Genomic DNA, 22,785 nt, shown 5'->3' with positions numbered 1-22,785 from the left:
TTTTTGGCCCTGACCATCCATCATCCAAACTTCCAACACCCATTTGAGTTCCCGACACCTCGAGCACAAATTTACCATCCAGTCCCAGCCATCCAAGCTCCCAATCCAGAAGCATGAGCCATGTAAAAGTTGACCCCCCCCCCCCCACAAGTTTGACTAGAAAAGTTGGTCCAAAGAACTTGACTTACATGAGTATATATGGTATGTATTGTTTGTTGGAATGTGTGTTATGTCTGGTTATGTGTCTGCATGCCTTGCTCCGAAGACTTGTACTTGTGCAATCAGATGACAAGAAACTTAACTTGAAATAGGGAAGAATTAAATTGTTGTGGAGTAGGTTTACATAAGTCAGCACAATATCGTGGACCAAAGGGCCTATACTCTGCTGCCATATTCTATGACGAATAAGGGGAGCAGATGAAGAGCTCTCTTTTAATGTAGAGATACAGCAGGGTAACAGGTCCTTCTGGCCCACGAGCTCACACTGCCCAAGTTACACCCATGTGATCAATTAACCTACTAACCTCATATATCTTTGGAATGTGGGAGGAAACCAGAGTACATAGTGAAAATCCACTCAGACATGGGTAGAACATACAGTCTTTTTAAAGACACCAGTGGATTGAGGCCAGCATCTACAAACCTGAGAGGAAGAGTGATTTAATCCTGCTCCAATGTTCCAGTGTCCTCTTGCAATCCTTTCTCTCCCAGCTGCCTGACCAAGTCTCTTTTAGAAACCCTTACTGACTTGACTCTCTACCACCTCATAGGCAGCGAGTTCCAGGTCATCTCTGTTCCATGCATAAATCATCTTTTTTTCACTGAAAACTTTGAATCTGTGTCCTAAGTTCTTGAATTATCTGAAGAGTTTCCAGCCTGTTACTATATTCATGGTCTTGGTTTTGTTGCAAAACCTTGATACAGTATTCAAGCTTGAAACATCGGTTATGTATCTTTATCTTTGCTCTCTAAAGGACACTGTTTGACCTCCTGAGTTTCTCCAGCATTGTGTTTTTGTTTCAACCAAGGTGTCTGCAGACTTCATAAGTTACTAATTGCTTCAAATGGCTGCTCCACCAAAGAAATTCAGGGTTCACACACTTAAAATGATCTGAGAAATCATTTCCAGCAAAGATAATGAAGCACAAATCTGACCAATTACAAAATGGAAAGGCTTTTTCCCACTTGTGTTACAATCGGAGCAAACATGTTAGTGTGGTGGTTACTGCAACACTGTTACTGCGACAGCAATCCGGGTTCGAATCTGCCATTGTTTGTAAAAGGTTTGTACATTCACCCTGCATTTGACTGAGTTTCCTCTGGGTGCTCCGGTTTCCTCCCACCTTTCAAATCGTACGGGATTGTAGGTTAATAGGTTAATAGGGGGGAATGGGCATGGTCTCATGTTGTATATCTACATTTTAAAAATTTAAGTGCTACTGGAGGTTCTCAGCAGGGCAGACAGTGTCTGAGGGCAGAAATGGTCAGTCAATGTTTCGGGTCGGGACATCAAAGATGGGTGAAGAGGCACTTGGGTTTTTGACTGAATACATAACCATGAGGAATAATACATTACATTCTTCCTGGACAACCTTAAAAATAATGCCATGATGGTAACCCGCATGTCTATCTGGTTCCATTGCTTATATCTCTTCTTTGTCTCTTCCTGTACTTACTTGTTTCTCTAATGCCCTCTGCATGGTCTTTCCTTCCACCCTTCCCACCTTCTGTCTCATACCCTATCACCTCGACCCCTCCCCAACTCCTTTCCCTCTTCATATTCGTAATGTTTTTACATGGACCTGAAACTTTGACTGATGGTTTCTTCTCCACAGATGCTGCCTGATCAAATGATTCCTTCCAGCTCCTCATTGCTTAATCAGGATTCCAGCATCGGCAGTTCTTGTCTTTCTCTGCTGGTCCCCACTCGGGATCTGGCTCTGGCTGTATCATCCATTTTGTTTGGTTTTCTCTTCTATATTTAGAACTCATGGTAGTAAAACCTCAGTATACAGTGTCAATTATGATCTCAAAAAGTGTAATTTATTCAAAAATATTCTTAATTCACATGAGTATTGAGAGGTGCTTTGATACAAATGTATGATTTACAGTAAAACTTTATACACATCATATCACAACTGCTTATTAATTCATTGATTGGAAACACATTGACACACCTCAATACCTCTGCCCAGCTGCCAGAGGTTTGCCTGAAAGATTTTCCTCTGGACAGAAGGCAGGTGAGAAGTCCGTTGGATTAGAAAAGCAGAAAGGGTTCTTCAAAAGACACGGCTGAGGAAAAGGTTTGGGACAGAACTTGGGTGAATGTGGAGACGTGGAGGAGGGGAGGAGGATATGAAAGGGCAGGGGCTAAGTTGGCCCTCGGTTCCTTGCTCTGTTTGCGTGGATGGTTCTCCATTATGATCGATTGGTCCCACAGCTGATGAGATGTGGCGGACTTGAGAAGGTCCTCCGCAGGCGAGGAAGGAGTTTCGGATAATTCTAGGTGCAGTGTCTTGGGAGAGGGAAGGTGAGCGTCCGTTTGGAGGTGATAAAAACATTGCCAAGAACCTCCTTCGGGAGAGAAGAGCGATCAGAGACATCGAGTCAACGCTTCAGGTACATGAAGCAAATCCATCTCTGGTGAAGTGGCAGAACCAAGGACTGCTGGAGAAGTTGGATCCATTCATCTGGACATATAATTACGTTTCCTAAGAAACTATAGAGAAACTGTCCCAGGCTGTGTACAGTCAAGCTGAGGCAGAAGCGATGGAAGGTGGCTAGAGAGGTGTTGATGGGACTGGCACGATGCTTCAACCTTGCGATAGTGTGGATGGCGTTAGAGAGAGACGGTTTTAATCAGGTTGTAGGATATGGTGGGGCAGGCCATTGTCAACTCATGTTCACATTTACCTAAAGCAGGTGCCCCCTCTCCCTCCACCCCTCCCTTTGTGCTCAGTGCTTCATCTCTGTTGCCAAGGACACCACCGTTTCATGCCTTCCCATCTCCTCCAGCGCTGCAGCCAGAGAGCCGAGGTTCCCTTCTGGAAAGTTCTGGGCTTCCCACAGGTCCAGGATGACGCCAGTTGGGCTGGATTTTGTGGCAAAATAGTTCAGGTACCTGGGGGTTAGGGTGGTGGGGGGAGAGAAAGAGAGAGAGAGAATCACAACAAGGTGAGTCAAGTGAAACCAGATTGCCGTTGTTGTGCGTGGAAGAAGGATAAGGCAAGAGTTAATGGAGACAATTTGGTGGGATGTGGAAATTGTCGATTGTGACTCAGTGAAGCCACTTTCAGGTGCTTGGACAGAGATAATGTGCCAGCAGACGCGACTGGGGGATTCCAGCTGGGATGTTCAGGTGACCACGGAGAAGACACCTTTCTGTCACCTGAACGTGCCGGCTGAAGGAGAGCCGCATCTGAATGAACGCCGGCTCCTGTGTAGGCCCACTGCTACTTTCAGGTCCAATGGGGGATTCTCCGAGCCGGAGTATATACCTGCAGGAATAGGTATATTGGGGTAGGATAGGCAGCTTTACAGTCGGGTATTCTGGTCACCTGAAGGTGGCTTGAGACATATTAAGGACAGAAACAAGCTCTTGAGACCAACCCAGTCATGATGACCAAGTTGTTTGCTACACCTAGTCCCATTTGCCTGCATTGGCACATATCTTTCTCAATAATTCCTATTCAGCAACTTTTCTGAATGCCCTCCCAACGTCACAATTGTCCACACATCCACCACTTCCTCTGGGAGCTCGTTCCATGCACCCACCATCCTCTGTGGGAAAGGTTGCCTCTCAGATCACCTTTAAATCCTTCCTCTCACTCTTTAAAACTGCATCTCCTAGATTTATACTCCCCTATCCTCTGGAAACCAGATGTGACCATTCATCTAATCTATGGCCCTAATAACTTCACATATTACATATCACTATAACATCCCTCCACAGCTTCCTTTACTCCTGTGAGAAAAGTCTGTGCCAATTCTCCTTCTCTCCCCCTCTCCTTCTTGCTCCCTCTCTCTCTATTTTTCCTTTCCTCTGTCACTCTCTCTCTCTCTCTTACTCTCTTTAGAGCATCTACTGTTCATTATTAGATTCTGTTGGTGAATGAACCATTACACTTGTGTTTGTGTTAAATGCATGATTCATGAAATGCTAATATGCCAGGTTCTGTAAGAAAGATAACAAAATGTTGTTTAAGTGTGAGGGGAATTAAATACAGATGATTATTCACGGCAATACACGAAAGCGTTAATTCCGCACACCATTCCCACACCGACATGCCTGTCCATGGTCTACTGAGGCTACCCATCTAATATTCCCTGTGGGCAATCTCCAAACAGACAGCATTAGCATCAACTTGAAGGGCTCAGGATTGAAACATCTTTAACTCCTATGGATGCTGTGAGACTGGTTGAGGTCCAACAGCATTTACCATTGCTGTTTCGACCATTGCAGTGTCTGCAGATTTCTGATTTCCCCTCCTCTAACATCAGCTTCTCCAGTTCCTATCAACCTCGTCTCCAGAGTCTCTTGCTTTCCCTTACCCTCTGTCTTCTTTCTTTCAGCTCCCCACCCCCTCCACTTCCCTCTCCTCTCAGAGAGCTATCCCCTCCCCCATTACCTCAGTTGTTTTTCTCTGCTCCCCTCCCACCCATATCCACCTATGACTTCTTGCATGTTGGCTTGTACTCCACCCCCTGCCCCTTTCTCCCTCCTTTCCTCCCCCCCCCATCTTATTATTAAAGTGCCTACCTGCTTTTTTGCTCATACTTTGACGAAAGGCTCATGCCTGAAACACTGGTTTCCCTTTAGATGCTGCATTACCTGCCGAGTTTATCCAGCACCTTTGTGTATTTTGTATACAACAATTGCAGTGCATCTGCAGACATTCCTGTTTAACTGCTGATTCATGGCATTGATGAGGACTATGTATAGTATTGGGGAGATCAATTCTGTATATAGGGAATGATGTTAATCTGTTGGAAGCAACTTGGAGTAATTGAGGGTCCTTGAGTAGGGCTAAGATGCACCCATTGACACAGTTCCTACTTTACTCTCCCTCATTCCCGTGTGATTCTACCACATCACCCCGCTAGCAGCAGCCAGTTAAACAATCATATTTTCAGGATGGGGGAGGAAACCAGAGCAGGGGTGGGGAGTATGGGCAGAAGGTCATAGATGGATACAGGAGGGAGGGAGGAACACAGGTTAACAGGTTACCTGCTAGCCTGCTCTACTCTGCCTTTCCCTTCCTCCCTCCTCCTTCTCTCTCCCTCCCCAACCTTTTTATTCTTTTTTTTGTTTTTCCATGTTCCCGATGAAGGGCTCAGGGCCAAAACATCGACAGTCTTGGATTCTGCACGACCTGCTGAGTTTGTTCCGCACGTTTGTTTGCTACACTCTGTTTTTTGGTGCTGTATTAAAAAGGAATTTAAGTTACTTTGACCCCTGGTTTTGAGTCTTTGAAGCATTGCTTCCATTGTCCTTTGGGTATGTTTAAGGTAAATATTGATGGATGACTGATGTAAAGTGGTGAACGGTTACCAGGATAAATGAGCGTGTTCAAAGTTGAATCATAACCAGGAACCAGGATTTGAGAGGGTGCTGAAGGCAAGAAGACTTCCTGAAGGGCCACAAGCGCTGAAGGCTTCCTGATCGATTTGGAGGTTGGACCTGGAGCTCAGGTTGCCGATGAATCGATCAGGAGTCTGCAGAGGCAATGGAAGCACTGGAGGTGAATCAGTGTCTCTGGAGGGGCTCTCTCTCTCCTTTGCTTCTCTTTCTCTGTGGCTCATGTCAACTCTTTGTTTGCTTTATAGCAGACAGAAGTTGAAGTATATCACGTAATATGTAATATAATGTAATATACATTGTATATATGATTCCATGACAATATAAGGAACCTTGTGGTTTGTTAGATAGACAACAGACTCGCCAAGGGAAATAGCGCCTTTGGAAGACTACACAAAAGAGTCTGGAAAAACAACCAACTGAAAAACCTCACAAAGATAAGCGTATACAGAGCCGTTGTCATACCCACACTCCTGTTTGGCTCCGAATCATGGGTCCTCTACCGGCATCACCTACGGCTCCTAGAACGCTTCCACCAGCGTAGTCTCCACTCCATCCTCAACATTCATTGGAGCACCTTACGAAATGGCAGAGGCCGACAGCATCGAGTCCACGCTGCTGAAGATCCAGCTGTGCTGGGTGGGTCACGTCTCCAGAATGGAGGACCTTCGCCTTCCCAAGATCGTGTTATATGGCGAGCTCTCCACTGGCCACCGTGACAGAGGTGCACCAAAGAAAAGGTACAAGGACTGCCTAAAGAAATCTCTTGGTGCCTGCTACATTGACCACCGCCAGTGGGCTGATATCGCCTCAAACCGTGCATCTTGGCGCCTCACAGTTTGGCGGGCAGCAACCTCCTTTGAAGAAGACCGCAGAGCCCACCTTACCGACAAAAGACAAAGGAGGAAAAACCCAACACCCAACCCCAACCAACCAATTTTCCCCTGCAACCGCTGCAACCGTGTCTGCCTGTCCCGCATTGGACTTGTCAGCCACAATCGAGCCTGCAGCTGACGTGGACATTTACCCCCTCCATAAATCTTCGTCCGCGAAGCCAAGCCAAAGATTGAATGGTAGAACAGAGTTGAGGGACTGAATGGCCTAGTCCTGCTATGTTTGCTTACTTATCAATGTGTTGTCTGATGTTGGAAAAATTAGTCCAAAAACAACTGGTTTAAAGAAAGAAAAACTCTTTTGGGTTTTAATCGTTTGTTGCCAATGGCCCCTGCTTAATTTCAGATGGTACAATTCTGCCATCGTGTGGTAGATACAGTTATTACATCCGTCTGGACCTTGAGGAAACAATGAGCTGACTGCTTTCATCTTTTATGCCCTGTCAATGCTACTGTTTAATTGTTTTTGGCACCCTTCTCTGGATTATGTAGAGAATAAACTGGGGGTCATACATTTACTAAACTAACAATATTTACAATGAGAATAAACAGAAGCAATATTTAAAATTCTTCAAGTACTCAGAGGCGCAATACCTTCTGTGGGTTTTGGATTTATTTTAGGTTTACCGCATCTGTAGTTTTCTTTTATTTTTGAGAAGCCTCGTCTATTTTTATCCATAAATTTAAATCCCAGGTATGTGATTTTGGCACTTGCCACTTTCCTGAAATTCAGGGTTTTAGAATCTCCATAGAAACATATTGCCCAGAGTTTTCCCATCTCACCCAAATTGACCAGGATGTCTATCCATGCTGACCCCATTTCCCACCTGTAGACCCATAGCCACAGAACCATAGAACATTACAGCACAGAAGCAGGCCCTTCTGGTCTGTGTTTGTCCTATACAATTATCTGTCCAAATACCTTTAAAACATTGAAAATGTATCTGCCTCTGCTCCCCCCATAATATCCTATTCCATATCCCCACTGCCCTCTGCCCTCTGAGGAACATATCCCTCAGATCTCCTTTGATCTTATCATCTCCCATCACCTGCTCCTTCTAGTTTTGGACTCCACAGCTCTGGTGATAAAGTCTCTGACCATCCACCTTATCTTTACTCCTCATAATTTTATAAATCTCTGCAAGGTCACCCCCTTAGCCCCTAGTCAGAATGAACATAGCCAAACCCACCTCTCCTGTTAACTACTGCCCTCATTCCATTCAACATCCTGAAGAATCTCTTCTGCACTCTCTCAATTGCTACCCCATCCTTTGTTACCCATAATTCCCCCATGCAGCTGGAACCGCTCGCCAGTGCCAGTGTCAGGGAAATGCAGAGCACTTCCAGATGTGTGAAGGATTATGGGTAATGAAGACGACCATTGTTCCCGCATTGAGCCAGCAGCCAGCAGCCGCCGCAAGTAAGTTTTGTTTGAACAAAATTTGTAACTAAGTTTTCAGTGTAAGTGAAATGTAAGTGCTTCAGCCAGCACAATTAAAATTTATGCTACAGGCCCCGCAAAACCTTAATCTGGCACTGCTGGTCAGGGATAGTATCACGGCTATAGAAAGGGAGGATGCTGTAAAGGGAGTGTCTACTGACACAGTGTGAGTGGAAGTCAGAAATTGGAAGGGAGCAATAACTGTACTAGGAGTAGTCTATAGGCTCCAAATAACCTTCAGGACTCTGAGGCAGGAAAAAGAGTGGTAGTTATGGGTGATTCCAACTTCCCTAATACTGGCACCTACTGACTGCAAGAGAAGGATTCCTGACACAGTATGTGGACCGGCCGACTAGAGGAAAGGCCATACTGGATCTAGTTCTGGGGAATGAACCTGGTCAGGTGCTGGACCTCTCTGTGGAGGAGCATTTTGATGAGAGTTACCATAATTCCCTTAGATTCAACATATTTATGGAAAAGGATAAAAACAGTCAAAATGCGTAAGTGCTTAATTGGGGAAGGACTAATTATGAAGAGATGAGACAGGAACTAGTGAGAATAAATTGGAAACGAATGTTTAAGATGAAAGCACAAAAGTAATGTGGAGGAAGTTTGGGGACCACCTGTGCTGGGTTCAGGATAGGTTTGTCCCACTGGGACAAGGGAAAGAGGTATGAAAAGGGAACCGTGGTTGACGAAGCAAGTGAGGTGACTAGTCAAGAGGAAGAAGGAAGCAGATATTAGATATAGGAAGCAGGAAACAGGAAGGGCTCATGTGATATATATGGAAGCCAGGAAGGACTTAGGAGACCTCAAAGGGGGCATGAGAAGGCCTTGGCATGTAGGATTAAAGAGAACCCCAAGGGGTATTCTATGCGAATGTGAAAACAGAAGGATGATGAGAATGAAGGAGGGGCCACTAAAGGATAAAGGAGGCAACATGTGCCTGGAAACAGAGGAGGTTGAGGAGGTCATAAATAAATACTTTGTTTCAGTATTCACAAGAGAAAAGGTCGTTGATCAGGGTGATGTCGAAATTGAACAGGTCTGTGTGATGGACAATATGAAGATTAAGGAAGGGAAAGGGTTGGATCTTCTTTAAAACATCAAGATTGATAAGTTCCCAGGGCTGGATGCAATATACCCCAGATTACTGTGGGAAGTAAGAGAAGAGATAGCTGGGGCAATATCTATGATCTTTGAATCCTCTGGCTACAGGGGAGGTGCAGGAGGATTGGAGAATGGCAAATGTAGTCCCCTTGTGAAAATCCTGGGAATTACAGACTGGTGAGTCTTATGTCAGTGGTGTGCAAAGCATTTGGAGAAGTACAATTTACTCGAGAATAGTCAGCATGGCTTTGTAAAGGGAAGGTCGGGCCTCGCAAGTCTAATTGAGTGTTTTGAAGAGGTAACAAAAGAAATTGATGAGGGTAGGGTGGTAGATGTGGTCTAATGGATTTTAACAAGGCATTTGACAAGGTCCCCCATGAGACACTCATCCAGAAAGACATGAGGAATGGGATCCATGGAACCTTGGCTGTGTTGATAAAAAATTGCCTTACAGATAGAAAGCAGAGAGTAGTAATGGAAGGAGTGTATGTTGCCTGGAGGCCAATGACTAGTGGAGTACCGCAAGGATCTGTTCTGGGATCACCCGCTCTTTGTGATTTTTATAAATGACCTGGATGAAGATGTGGAAAGATCGGTCAGTAGGTTTGCGGATGGCACGAAGGTTGGAGGAGTTGTGGGTGGAGCTGAAAGTTGTCAAACATTACAAGAGGATATCGACAAGATGAATAGTTGAGTGGAGAAGTGGCAGATGGAGTTCAATCCAGGTAAGAGTGAAGTAATGCATTTTGGAAGGAGAAACCAGAGGGCTGAATTCAGGGTTAATGGTTGGCTACTTAAGAGTGTGGATAAACAGAGGGAGATTGGGGTTCAAATCCATTTATCTCTCAAGGTCGCTACACAGGTTGATAGGATAGCTAAGAAGGCCCATGGGATGCTGGGCTTCCTTAATAGGGGGATTAAGTTCAAGAGCAGAGAGGTCATGTTGCAACTTTACAAATCTCTGGTGAGACCACACTTAGAGTATTATGTCCAGTTCTGGTCATCTCATTATAGGAAGGGTATGGAAGCTATGGAGAGGGTACAGAGGAAATTTACCAGGATGTTGCCTGGATTGGAAAATAAGTCTAATGTTGCAAGGTTAGCAGAGCTGGGACTTTTCTCTTTGGAGCATAAAAGGATGAGATGAGACTTAATAGAAGTCTACAAGATTATGAAAGGCATAGTTAGGGTGGACAGCCAATGCCTGTTTCCTAAGGCAGGAATAGCAAACATCAGATGACATATGTACAAAGTGAGGGAGGGAAGTTTAGGGGAGACATCAGGGGTAAGTTTTTTAAGCAGAGTTGTGGATTCCTGGAATGCCTTCCCAGGGATGGTGGTGGAGGCTGAAATATTAGAGGTATTTAAGAGACTCTTAGATAAGCACATGGATGGAAGAAAAATAAAAGATTATAGGGTAGCTTGGGTTTAGTGTTTTTTTTTAAAGAATATATGGGTTGGCACAATATTGAGGGTCGAAAGGCCTGTAAAGTACTCTATCTATATTTATCTTTCTCAGCTCTCTGCCGCCTCCTTCTAGCACCTCTCAACTCCTTTCTTCCCCCTCCCACCAGCATTCACCTATTACCTGCAAACCTGTGCTCCTCTCCACCCCTTCTCCTTCCCTCACCCCTCCCCCCCCCCATCCACTTTATTTGGGCATATGTCAATTCTTTGGCACCCCTAATGTATAGCTCAGGCCTGAAACTTCAACTGCATCTTGCTCTCCATGGATGTTCCCTGACCTGCTGAGTTCCTCCGGCACTTGTGAACTGTTCCAGTTCTCCTGCATCACAGAAGAATTAAGAAAGAGTTCTAAGATGCCAACTCTGGCTGGTCAGATTCCTCAACCTCCCGTCTCCAACCACCAGCAAGTTAAGTATTTCAACACATTCCCATTGATGGGAACCTTTTCAAATGTATCTCTAGAGGAATTGCTCTTTTGCATCTCCACTGACACGTGACTGTGAGAATACAGTGACCCCTTCTGAGAGCTTTCACTTAACTGGCCAATGCCTGGGACCCCATTCCCCCTCTAGCTACCAAACTATGTTTTCTGCAGTTTGTCCCACCCATGGCTGTGTGCAGAGGGAGGGCAGAACAGTCACTGTCCAGCTGATTTCCCCACTTGTGAAGAAGAGGTCACACTTGCTCTGGGCAATTGGTGCTTGATGCGAATGAGATACAGCCTGATGAATAAACTTTGCTGGTACAGATCCCAGTGAGGTAATCTTCTTCCACAACACAACTTTGGAAGGGGCAGGACCGGAGGAGCTATCAGTCCATCTGGAGTCCTCCTAGTCTCACTTTGTTTAACGTTCTTCAACTTGCCATCAAATTCAACCCTCCTCTCCTCCAACAACCAATTCTGACCTCCTATCCATCCCCAGTTTCAAGATCCCACTTTCAGCTGCCTGAGATTTAAGCCCTTGGTTTATCTCTCCTCTTCTCCACCTCCTATTAAAACCACTCCTTATCCAAGCATAGACCACCTGGACGAATCCAATATCATTCCACCTCTGCGATGCCTAATTTGTAACTTTGGTTGAACTTCTACCAGCTATGATTCCATCGAAGACAGCACAAGCTACTTATCTGAAAGAGTTGGATTTTCTAATTACCACAAAGCACAAAGGATATAGAAAATAGGAAAGTCGGCCATTTGTCCCTTCAACTCTGTCCTGTCATTCAATAATGATCACGGTGATTCATGAGTGTGAGTTGCACAAAGGACAATTTCTATCAAGCTGGCATTTGACTCCTGAAGAAACCTGACATGAGTAAAATTTGGCTCCCTTTGCTCTGTGCTAACAGACAGCTCTCTGACTGTGTGCTCCTAATTGGATTAACATTGGGTTAACCAGCTGGATTGTTTGAAAACAAATCTTCCTCATGGTACCTCAGTGCAAGTTACAATAAAGTTGAACTTGACTGGAGCCAAGCTGGAATGTTTCACAGCATCAAAACCTCTGTCTGCATTTCGAGAGACAAACTATCTAACACCAGGAATCTGCACCAGGGGTAATTTTACAGCTGGAGACAGAAGCATGTGTTTGTGTTCCTGTGCACAAGGCGTACAATTGAACTGCTCAGTAAACAAACTCTATTACTGCAACTTGAACTCGAGGGGTCAGAGACACTTGACTAGATGAAGACTACCCTGGTTGTGACAGGGATAAAATGAGGCAAACCAATCTTGTTCACACATCTCTGTCGAGGAGACTCACCCGTCCAGGTTTAGTTTGTGCGCCAACAGCCTCCAGTCATTTCCCCTGTTGTTGGGGGCATCCAGGCTGCTGCAGATCTTCTGCCGGATGGATAAGGGGATCCTGAAGGCACTGGGGCCCATCAAGGTGGTGATGCTGGTCTCTGGATTCATGTCCATTGGCGGCAGCTCCTGAGGAAGGAATATGAGATCACACCATGTTTCAGCATCACTGGAATCCTTCCCAGTCAGAATTTCCTGCATTGGAGTTGTACACCTTACAGTGACTTGTTCAGGATTACGACATCACAAGGCAGTCACAGTCTTGCTCTTGAGTAGAAGAGTTTAAACTGAAGGACCTGGTTTTAATGTGAGAAGTAAAAGGGATTTGAGGGACATCTTTTTCCACCTAGAGGTTAGAGGGTATGTGGAAGGAGTTGCCAGACAAAGTGGAAGAGGTGGGACAATCACAATGTTTAATAAACATTTGGACAGGTGCATGGATAGGAAAAGTTTGGAGAGATATGAGATTAGCTTTGGTAGGCATCTTACTTGGCATGAATAAAATGGACCAAAGGGTGTTGTTTCTGATACTCTGACCTTTACCTGCAAAGAAGTGTAGCTGTTAAATGACTGATCGCATGGCCGGAGATCTGGACCATTATCAAGGGTTCAAATCCCACCAAGGTCAATGTAAAATGTAAACATGAATCTGGAGGCATTTTTTTCTCTCTAAAAACTAACTTGTCTCAATATTGGTGCTAATGCACATACCAGGCTGTTGTAGAAGTCCATTAGTTTCAGTGTCATCCTTACCCAGAGGTTCCTGTATGTGAAGTGGAGCCAGAGAGTCGGACAGCACAGGAACACACCCTTCAATTGGCTGCTTGGCAGGAAGTAGCAAGATGGAATACAGGGATTGTACTCTGGTTGGCTGCCAGATGCTAGTGGTCTTCCATTGGGGTTGGTGATGGGGACCCTGTTTTTTATGATATATTTCAATGATTTAGATTATGGAATGAAGAGCTTTGTGGTCAAGTTTGCAGATGATTCAAAGGTGGGTAGATGAGAAGGTAGTGCTGAGGAAACAGAGGCTGTAGAAGATCTTAGATAGATCAGGAGAATCAGCAGAGAAGAGGTAAATGAAACATAATGTTGGAAAATGTACGGTCATGCACTTTGATTAAAAAAAAGGGCAAACTATTTTTAAATGGGAAGAAAATTGAAAATACCCGTGATTTACAGCCCACTCTTAAAGGTTTAATATCCATATATGTGATAAACAGGCAGGTTTAAGATCTGCCCCTCTTGATAAAATTAGATCTGCGTGGGAACAGGATTTAAGTCTTTCATTGTCGATGAGGTTTGGGATTTAATCCTTAAATTGGTTAATTCCACATCCCTTTGTGCCCATCATTGTTTGATGCAATTTAAAGTTCTGCATAGGGCTCATTTGCCCAAAACAAAATGATCTCGTAAATTCTTGCTGCGATAAATGAGGCCTCCCTTATTCATATGCTTTAGACATGCCCTAGCCTCTAAAAATACGGAGGGATGTTTTCCAAACCCTATCCTCAATCCTTAATTTGAACCTCAAGCCTAACCCACTGGTTGCTCTCTTTGGTATCACTGGAGAGGATGATGTTCATTCGACCCCAATTAAATCTCAGGTTCTGCCTTTTGCCTCTCTTTTGGCCAGATGACAATATTACTAAGATGGAAGGATGCTGCCCCCCTCCACCCCCACTCATACTCAGTGGTTGAAGGATATTAGGTCCTGTTTACATGTAGAAAAGATTTATGTTACTAACTTAGACATAAGGATTCAAAACTTATGGGATCCTTTCTGAGCTATTGTCAGAACCTCCAGTGTTATTAAAAAGAACTGTCTTCCAACACTTTATTGTATTATTCAGACATAAATCATAGTTGAATTATAAAATGTGGAATGGGCTTAAGAGATGGGAGAAAAAATGAAAATATAATAGTCATACCAAAATTGTAAGATGTTTTGTTACTTTATAGATGTGCTCTATAAATTAGATAATTCTGTGATTTCTTTATATTTGGCATCTCTGTTGTGTATTTTACAAATGTTCTCCATTTTTCTGTTTACTTATGCAAAATTTAATTAAAAAAAATATTTAGAATAAAGATAATACTCAGATGCATAGAGAGCTGGGAGACATCGTGCAGGATAACCAGAAGGGAAGCTTGTGTGTTAAGTATATAGTGAAGAAGGCAAATGCAGTGCTGGGATTCATTTCAAGAGAAATAGAATATAAGAGCAGGGATGTGACTTTGAGGCTTTATAAGGCACTAGTGAAACCTCGCTGTGAGCAGTTTTAATCTCCTTGTTTAAGAAAGGATGTACTGACGTTGGAGAGAGTTCAGAGGAGGTTCCCAAGGATGATTCCAGGACTGAAAGGGTTATCATATGTGGAGCATTTGAGAGCTCTTGGCTTGTCCTCATTGGAACTTAGGAGAATGAGGAGGGAATCTCGTTGAAGCATTTCAAATGATAAAGGTGTGCACAAAGTAAATGTAGAAAGGTTGTTCCCCATGGTGGGAGACTCTGAGACAAGAGGGTTTATTCCTTGAAGAAGGGCTCAGGTCCGAAATGTCACTAATATATATTTATCTCCTATGGGCACTGCGTGACTGGCTGAGTTCCTCCAGCATTTCTCTGTATTTATACTATAACACAGCATCTGTGTTTCACTCAGGATCGAAGGGCATCTGCTGAGAATAGAGATGCGGAGGAATTCCTTCAGCCAGAGGGTGGTCAATGTGTGGAATTTGTTGCCTCAGACGATTGTACAGGCCACGTCATTGGGTCTATTTAAGGCAGAGGTTGATAGCTTCTTGACTAGCAAGAGCATCAAAGGTAATGGGGAGAAGGCTGGGCAAAGGGGCTGCATGGGATAATGGATCAGCTCATGATTAAATGGCAGAGCAGAGACGATGGGCTAAATAGCCTATTTCCGCTCTTATATATCATGGTCATATGGAATGAATACCTCCATGCTTGTCATTGCCTGGAATTGTGCACCTTATGGTGATGCTATACAATCCCATTATGGATCAGATGGGATTATTTTAGTTTGGCATCACGTTTGGTGCAGACACTGTAGCACCAACACAGCCTGTTCCTGTGCTGTACTATTCTTTGTTAATAAGAGTTTAACAGCACAGAATGAGGCACTTTTGCCCAAGCCTTCCATGTCTAACAAGGTGTCTTCTGTTTTGATCCATTGCCTGAGTTTCCCTTTAAACTCTTCTTACCATATATCTGTTTTCTTCAATATCAAAATTTTATCTGCTTCTACTGCTTCCTCTGGCAGCTCTTTCCAGATATGGAGCACAGTCTGAGGGAAAAAGGTGATCCTCAGGGTCCTCTTAAATCTCTCCCCTCACACCTGAGATCTATGCCCTCTAGTTCTAAATCATCCATCCTGGGAAAAAGACTGTTAGCATTCCTTTATCCTGATTTTGAAAACTTATAAGGGCACCCTTTCTGCCTCCTACCCTCCCAGAGAATAAAGGCACAGCCTATCATATCTTCTCCTCTATTCCCAGAAACATCCCAGTGAGCATTATTTATGACATTTCAACTGGTTAAAAGCCATAACATCTATCGCTAAACCTCCTTTATTTAACTGGTGTCAAATTACGTTTGGAATGTTTCAAAGCATTTGTACATACTCACTGTCTCTATTTTGAGAGACAAATTATCTTCACATCTTTTATAAGATCACAAACTTCCACAGTTACCTCGACTACATCTCTTCACACCCTGTATCCTGCAAGGATTCTATTCCTTTCTCTCAATTTCTCCGTAGCATCTGCTCCCAGGATGAGGCCTTCCAATCCACCACATTCAAGATGTCCTCCTTCTTCAGAAGAGTGTCTTCCCTTCACTTTATTAACTCAGCCCTTACTCGCATCTCTCCCATTTCCCATGCATCTGCCCTGGCCCGCTCTTCCTCTAACGCAACAAGGACAAGATTCCACTTCTCCTTACCTACCACCTCACCAGCCTCCACATCCAACATATTATTATTCTCTGAAATTTCCATCAACTACCATCAGACTCGTCTTCTTCTCCCCTCCCTCTCTGATTTACATAGGGATCGCTCCCCCAGGACACCTTCATCCATTCATCCCTTCTACCAATCATCCATTGGGTACCTATCCCTGTGACCACAGGAAATGCTACACTTGTGCCCACACCTCCTCCCTTATCACCATTTAGGCCCCCAAGCAGAGAAGCAATACTTCAGTTGTGAATGTGCAGGGGTTATTTACTGCATTCGGTGCTCTTGACGTGGCCTCCTCTACGTTGGTGAGACTGAATGCAGACTAGGATATCATTTCATTGAGCTCCTTCACTCTGTCTGCTGCATCAGCAAGAACCTCCCAGTTGCAAATCACTTCAATTCCACACCCCATTGGCACACTGACCTTATCTACTGTCAGTGAATTGGAGGAACAACACATTATATACCCTCTCTGAGTCTCCAACCAGATGGCACCAATATCAACTCTAATTTCCATTAACAACCCCCTTCCCAAAGTCTCTCTTTCCCTCACCCATTTGTCCTCCAGCCCCTACTCCCTTCCCTTCCTTCTCCTCTTAAAGAGCTACTCTTCTTAACACTCTGTCCTCTTCCCCTGTCACTTCTCAGCTTCTTTCTATTCTACCCTCCCACCTGTATGCTATCACCTGTTAGCCTGTGCTTCTCCCCATCCCTTCTTTCCCCCTCCCTCCTCCCCCTCAATCTGTCTGATTTTCGGGATTGCTGACAAAGTGGTCAAGTCCGAAATGTCGTCTGCTTTAACGTCCTGTGGATGCTGTGTGACTTTGTGAGTTTCTCTAGCATGTTTGAGTACTATACATATACACAGTTCTTGTTAAAATCTGGGAACCTTACAGATCATACCTGGGGAATTCCAGCTTTGGGAAGGTACATTAGCAAAGGGTCTGATGCAATTGAAGAGAGGAAGGGTCAGGGGTGGCTCAGGAGAACACGTTCACTATGGAGATTGGAGTGCCTTGCACCAAATGGTTAATTTTTAATAGCTGGAGAAGAAATATGCTTTCTTCCAAATTCATGGATCAATGGTCAATGGTTCTTTTATCATTATTTTTTGCTGTTTTATGACAAAGTTCAGGGAAAATGAGAAAGGTGGCAGGCACAGCAGAACTTGGTATAGCCTTCCACCCACACAAAACCCAGAAGCCAAAGTCAGGCAGAGGTGAGAAACACTGACTTTCACTGCCAATGTGGAGAAAAAAATGTGTGTCTTGGTAGCAGGGAGAGGATGGGAGTGACGTCAGACAAGAACGTCACAATTGCTTCCATAACTTAAGAGTTCAAGTAAAATAATAATTTCCTCTGGTTTTGATCCTGGTTTGAAGATGGCCTATTAATCTGGTTTAACTCAGAATCAGGACTGGGACTCTACAGGTGTCTTGACAAAGCATCAAGACTATCTTCATGTAGTAACTAACACCAAAGATTTCCCACCCACCCCTGACTGCTTCAGTCATCTTTGTTAGCTCCAATGAGCATTATGGGAAATTTTTCAAACCTAAAGATGGCAACAGTTAGTGCAACATGATTACAGTGCCAGTGCCCCAGGTTAGAATCGGCTGCTGTCCATAAGGAGTTTGTACGTTCTCCCTGTGTCTGCATGGGATTCTTATGGGTGCTCCGGGTTCCTCCCATGTTCTAGAGACATACAGGGTTAGTGGGTTAATTGGTCACATTGGTGTATTTGGTGGTGGTTTTGTGTATCAGAAGGGCTTGTTCCTGTGCTGTGTCTCTAAATTTAAAATTAAAGTTAAGAAAAGGAACTCCCTGCATTATCAGCAGAGCAAATTGCTCTGTCTATATCTATGGATGTTGCGGAACCTGCTGAGTGTCTCCAGCACTACAATCACTTTCTTGTTTTGCTGCCTGCCCTGTCAGCTTGTTCATTGCTTGACACATCCATTGTGAATTTGCTGGGTCTGCTTTCCCACTGCTGGGTTAGGCAAGTCGCAGAGTCACATAGCACGGAGGCAGGTTCTTCAACCCACCTTGCCCATGCTGACCATCAAGTCCCTGAAAGAGAACAGTACATCACAGGAACAAAATCTGTAGTCCCAGATGTCTGCTCCAAATGCTTGATTTAAGCTAAAACTGCTGCTTGCACATGATAACTGTATTCCTTGCATATTTATGTTTCTATCTAAAAGCCTCTTCAACACTACTATTGTACCTGCTTCCACTACTAACCCCAGCATCCCGTTCCAGGCACCCAGCACTCTCTGTGAAAAAAATCATGGTTTGCACATCTCTGTCCCATCTAACCACCCCCCCCACCCCCCCCCCAAACACTTGAAATCTCATTTATCAGTTTTCCATGTCTTGTTGATTCAGATGCTCAGATATTTTGTAAGTGTTACAAAATTTCCCCTCTAGCAGTATATTCCAACTTCCATAGACATGAAAACTTTCTTCCATACATTCCCTCTACACCCTTAGTCATTACCGTAAACCTACGGCCTCTTATTATAGACACCAACAATGGGGAGAGCTCCATCAGTGCTTCACTGCATTATTTTGGGAAAAAAATGTTTTCACCCCACCTCTATCCTGCAATTTCTCCATTTGATTACATGGGCAGAGAAAGCCCTCTTAACATGAATACCACTTTTATGGTCGATTTCCAACTAAATTACCCAAATGTTATTGAAGCCTCACCACCCTTCAGAGGCCTGCACTGCCCTTCCCCCTACTCTGCCTCTCCTTAAGGGTTGTGCCATCAATGTGTGGAATCTCTGCCAGGGAGTCAAGTTCACAGTGGATAACATACCTCAAACAAGGTGCTCTGGATCTGGAAGATCTGTCCCTCACCCTCCACCTGCCGCACACATAGCTTACACACTAGCTCAGCAGTGACAAGGCTGAAGCGTTCGAATGTGAAGGTGCAATGCAGGTTCTGCTGACATCCGCTCCAGATCTGGTGGAATGGGATCTCCTGGTTGAACAAAAGGGGGAGACGTGATTCCTGAGAGGTTAGAGTCACAGTAGAAGTCTCGAGACAACAACCCAGGAGGCTTTCTAACTGCTTCAGTCGATAAACCCACCAAAAGAAGGACTTGTAATTCCTGATGATTGAGATGAAACATCAAAGAGATGGGGCACGGGAAAGCCTTTCATCACAATGAGTTAATTTTAACCATCAACCATCCTTTCAGATTGATCCTACATTAATCCCACTGGGGAAACTTTCTCTGAGCACCAACCATGCTAAGCTTCCCAGAAGTTTCAATCTGGGAAGAAGTTTCGCAGAAGTTTCTCTTTCTACTAAGCTCAAATGAGTACAGAGGCAAAAACAAAATATAAATGCTAGAAACACTCAACATGTCAGGTAGCATCTGTGGAGAGAAACAGAATGATTCAGATTGAAAATTTTTGAGGACTGACTAAGGATCTTTACCACGCGTTTTTCTCTCTCTCCACAGATTCTGCCTGACCTGTTGAGTATTTCCAGCATTTTTTGGTTTCTCTTTCAGATGAACTTGCAGGTTGTAAAATGTTTTTCCCAGCCAATTCATAAGAAAACACATTCATTTAAGATGACTTTTCTCTGAACAGCTCCCAAAGAAGCCGACTGCAATCATTGGAATCTTGAGCAAATGACAAGAGACTGGAAGGACTCAAAGGCTCAGATGGCATCCAGGGAGAGAAATGGTCAGTCAACGTTTTGGGTTGAGACCCTTTTTTGAGACAGGGCCCCAAATCACATCAGTGATTGTTCATTTCTCTCCGTGGATGCTGCCTGGCCAGATGAGACTATCCAGTTTCTCATCCAATGCAAGACTATCCCTCCTTAACTAGAGACACCAACGCTCCACAGAGTACTCCAGGTGTGACCGCACCTTGTGTAAATGCAGCACAGCTTTCTCAATTTCACACTTCGTCTTTTTGTTGACATAGAACTGCAGAGCACTGGCCACAATTTATGTTCTGAACATGATGCCCAAATTTAACTAAAACTGCTGCTTGCACATGATAACTGTATTCCTTGCATATTTATGTTTCTATCTAAAAGCCTCTTCAACACTACTATTGTACCTGCTTCCACTACTAACCCTTCCATTTCATACCCTATTCTCTTCCTAATAAAAGCCTTCCCTTCTCAACTGAAAACAATTCACATTAAATTCACAGGGAACTCCTACCTGATACTTTGTGACCAGTTTACTTCTCCAGAGGGAATGTGGGATGTCGTGGACAGACAAGCGCAAGTTGTAAGTGCTATCCTTAAACAGAAGGGTCTTCGGTTCATCCACCAGCTGTCCTCCCAGCTGTTTCTCCAGCTGGACTACTTCCTGTGAAGAGAGGTCAGGAAATGAGTGACCACCAGAGGTCCAGTGGGTTAGTTCACAGAGCAACAAGCACATGTCAACATCTCCCAGTGGCAACCCATTTCAATTCCTTGCCCTATTCCCATGCCTACATTTCTGTCCATGGTCTCATGCACAACCAGGCTGAGACCACCTGCAAACGAAATCTCATCATCCATCTTGAGCATCCTCCAATCAGATGGCATTAACATCAACTTCCCCAGTTTCTATGAGCCCAACCCCATCCCCTTCTCTCCCCTCTTACTTTCCCTTTGATTCCTTTCCTCCAGCTCTGCAATAACAGAGGCAGCCCCATCACCTGATTAATTCCCACCTTTCCTCCTACTCCTGTCCATGTCCTTTTCCTGTTGGCCTCTGCCCCTCTCCCTGCCCTTTCTTCTCTCCTCTTCAAGCCTTTTTATTCAAGCACCCACCTGCTTGTTGATCATACTTTGAAGAAGGGCTCGGGCCTGAAACATTGGTCATTTATCTTACCTCCTATGGACACTATGGGACCTGCTAAGTTCCTCCAGCATTTTTGTATTTTTACTACAATCACAGTGTCTGAAGACTTTTGTGTTTCACCATATGTCCACCGGATTTAAATCAAACTAGGGGAAGTAAAACAGGAAGTTCTGCAGATGCTCTGATTATAGTCCAATTCACAAAAGTGCAGACAAAACTAAGCAGGTCACATGGACGCAGTGTGACCTGGTGAGTTTCTCCAGCACTTTTGTGTATTAACTTGAGCTTATCTTTGCTATAATGGCCCAGAGTTGCCACATCGTAAGGATAGATATTGGAGAGATTTGTATACTTTGATGACCTTAAACAAAATTGAAGATACATAGGAGATCATAGATGCTGGAATCTGAAGCTTTACACAACCTAGTGGAGGAACTCAGTAGGTCAAGTAGCATTTGTGGGAGAGAAAGAATGGTCAATTTTTGGGCCAGAGAAGGCTGGGGGTATAGAGAGAAAAGCCAGTGTAAGAAGGGCAAGGTGAGAAAGATAGGGCATGGAATAAAATCTTGATGAAGGGCTTTGGCCCAAAACATTGACCATTCATTTTCTCTGAAACAATATCAAACTTGCTTTAACTTCTCTGTTCACTGCAGAACTTTAAAGAATAAGAAGCTCATGAAATAAACTATGAATGGGTGATGGACTAACCCAGCACATTCCTCAAAATATTTCATTCAATGGGCTTTTGTGAAAGTCCTGACCAGCATTCCTGGAGTGACCCTGAAGGAGTGCAGCATTGGCAGTGGTATTGATTCTTGTATGGGGCAAACTGATGTCACATATGCCCATTCAGGCAATCCAAGGTCCGATTAAGAAGAACAAGAGAGTCTCCTGGCCAACATTCAGCCTCTTTTATCAAATTATCCACTTGATGTCCCACTGCTGCTTGTAGCTCCTGCTCAAGTGATATGCCTTATTTCCCTCAGAACTGCTTGAAGGAAGGTTGGAACTACAGTTGGCATGCACACATGGTGGCAATGTGAGTCTCTGGTATTTACTATTGTTGCTCTTGGGAAAAGGTGCTGGCTGTCCACCTTGTCTAAGCCATCTATTAAGTCACCTCTCATTCTTCCTCTCTCCAAAGAGGAAAGTTTTACCTCTGTGAATCTTGCCTTAGGAGACACGTTCTTCATTCCAGGCAATGTCTTGGTAAATCTGCTCTGCACCCACTCCAAACCATCTATATTCCTTCCACATTGCAAAGAAAGCACTTTGTTGTGCTCAAGGAGCCTTGGGGCATCTGGGTGGAGAGGCCCTTGTGAGTTACCTTCAGTTCATCCTGTGTATCGTGCAGGCAGTAGACGCGGATTGTATACTCCAACGAGGCACAGACAGCGGGGGCGAATATGGCCAGCTTCAGACGCCTGGTTGCCGACTTGTTAATGGATTGTCCCACCAGGCAGTAAGTACCAAGCTGCTCAGTCACCACGTGACAAGCTTGAGGGTCCAGCTGGACATAAGAGGGAGTGGTGAGAGTCTCTGCTCCAAACGTCACTTCATCCTGCAGCGAAAGGGAAAATGTTTATAGAATCTAACAACTCTCTCCAGTTCCACTCTCACTCAGTGACTCAATCCTCCCTTTAGACTTAAGCAAGAACATAAGAAAATAGAAGCAGGCCATTCTGCCCCATC

At 44.3% G+C, this 22,785-nt stretch overlaps 1 protein-coding gene across 7 annotated transcripts in view; it reads right to left on the bottom strand.

Moving 5' to 3' along the window:
- Positions 1-2,021: 2,021 nt before the first annotated feature.
- LOC138757784 (netrin receptor UNC5C-like) overlaps positions 2,022-22,785 on the bottom strand; it is a 369,257-nt gene continuing 348,493 nt past the window's right edge. For all 7 annotated transcript variants that reach the window (XM_069925675.1, XM_069925676.1, XM_069925678.1 and 4 more), the window contains 5 exons: positions 22,421-22,654; positions 20,464-20,613; positions 19,092-19,256; positions 12,250-12,419; positions 2,022-3,121 (listed from right to left, as the gene is read on the bottom strand). In XM_069925675.1, coding sequence (XP_069781776.1) covers positions 2,956-3,121; positions 12,250-12,419; positions 19,092-19,256; positions 20,464-20,613; positions 22,421-22,654 — 885 coding nt within the window. In that variant the 3' untranslated portion in view covers positions 2,022-2,955. The remainder of the gene's footprint in view (positions 3,122-12,249; positions 12,420-19,091; positions 19,257-20,463; positions 20,614-22,420; positions 22,655-22,785) is intronic.

The sequence above is a fragment of the Narcine bancroftii genome, chromosome 3, assembly GCF_036971445.1.
Source record: "Narcine bancroftii isolate sNarBan1 chromosome 3, sNarBan1.hap1, whole genome shotgun sequence".
In the NCBI taxonomy this organism is placed as follows: domain Eukaryota; kingdom Metazoa; phylum Chordata; class Chondrichthyes; order Torpediniformes; family Narcinidae; genus Narcine; species Narcine bancroftii.
The sequence above is the reverse complement of the archived record's forward strand: the minus strand, read 5'-3'. Positions and strand labels throughout refer to the sequence as shown.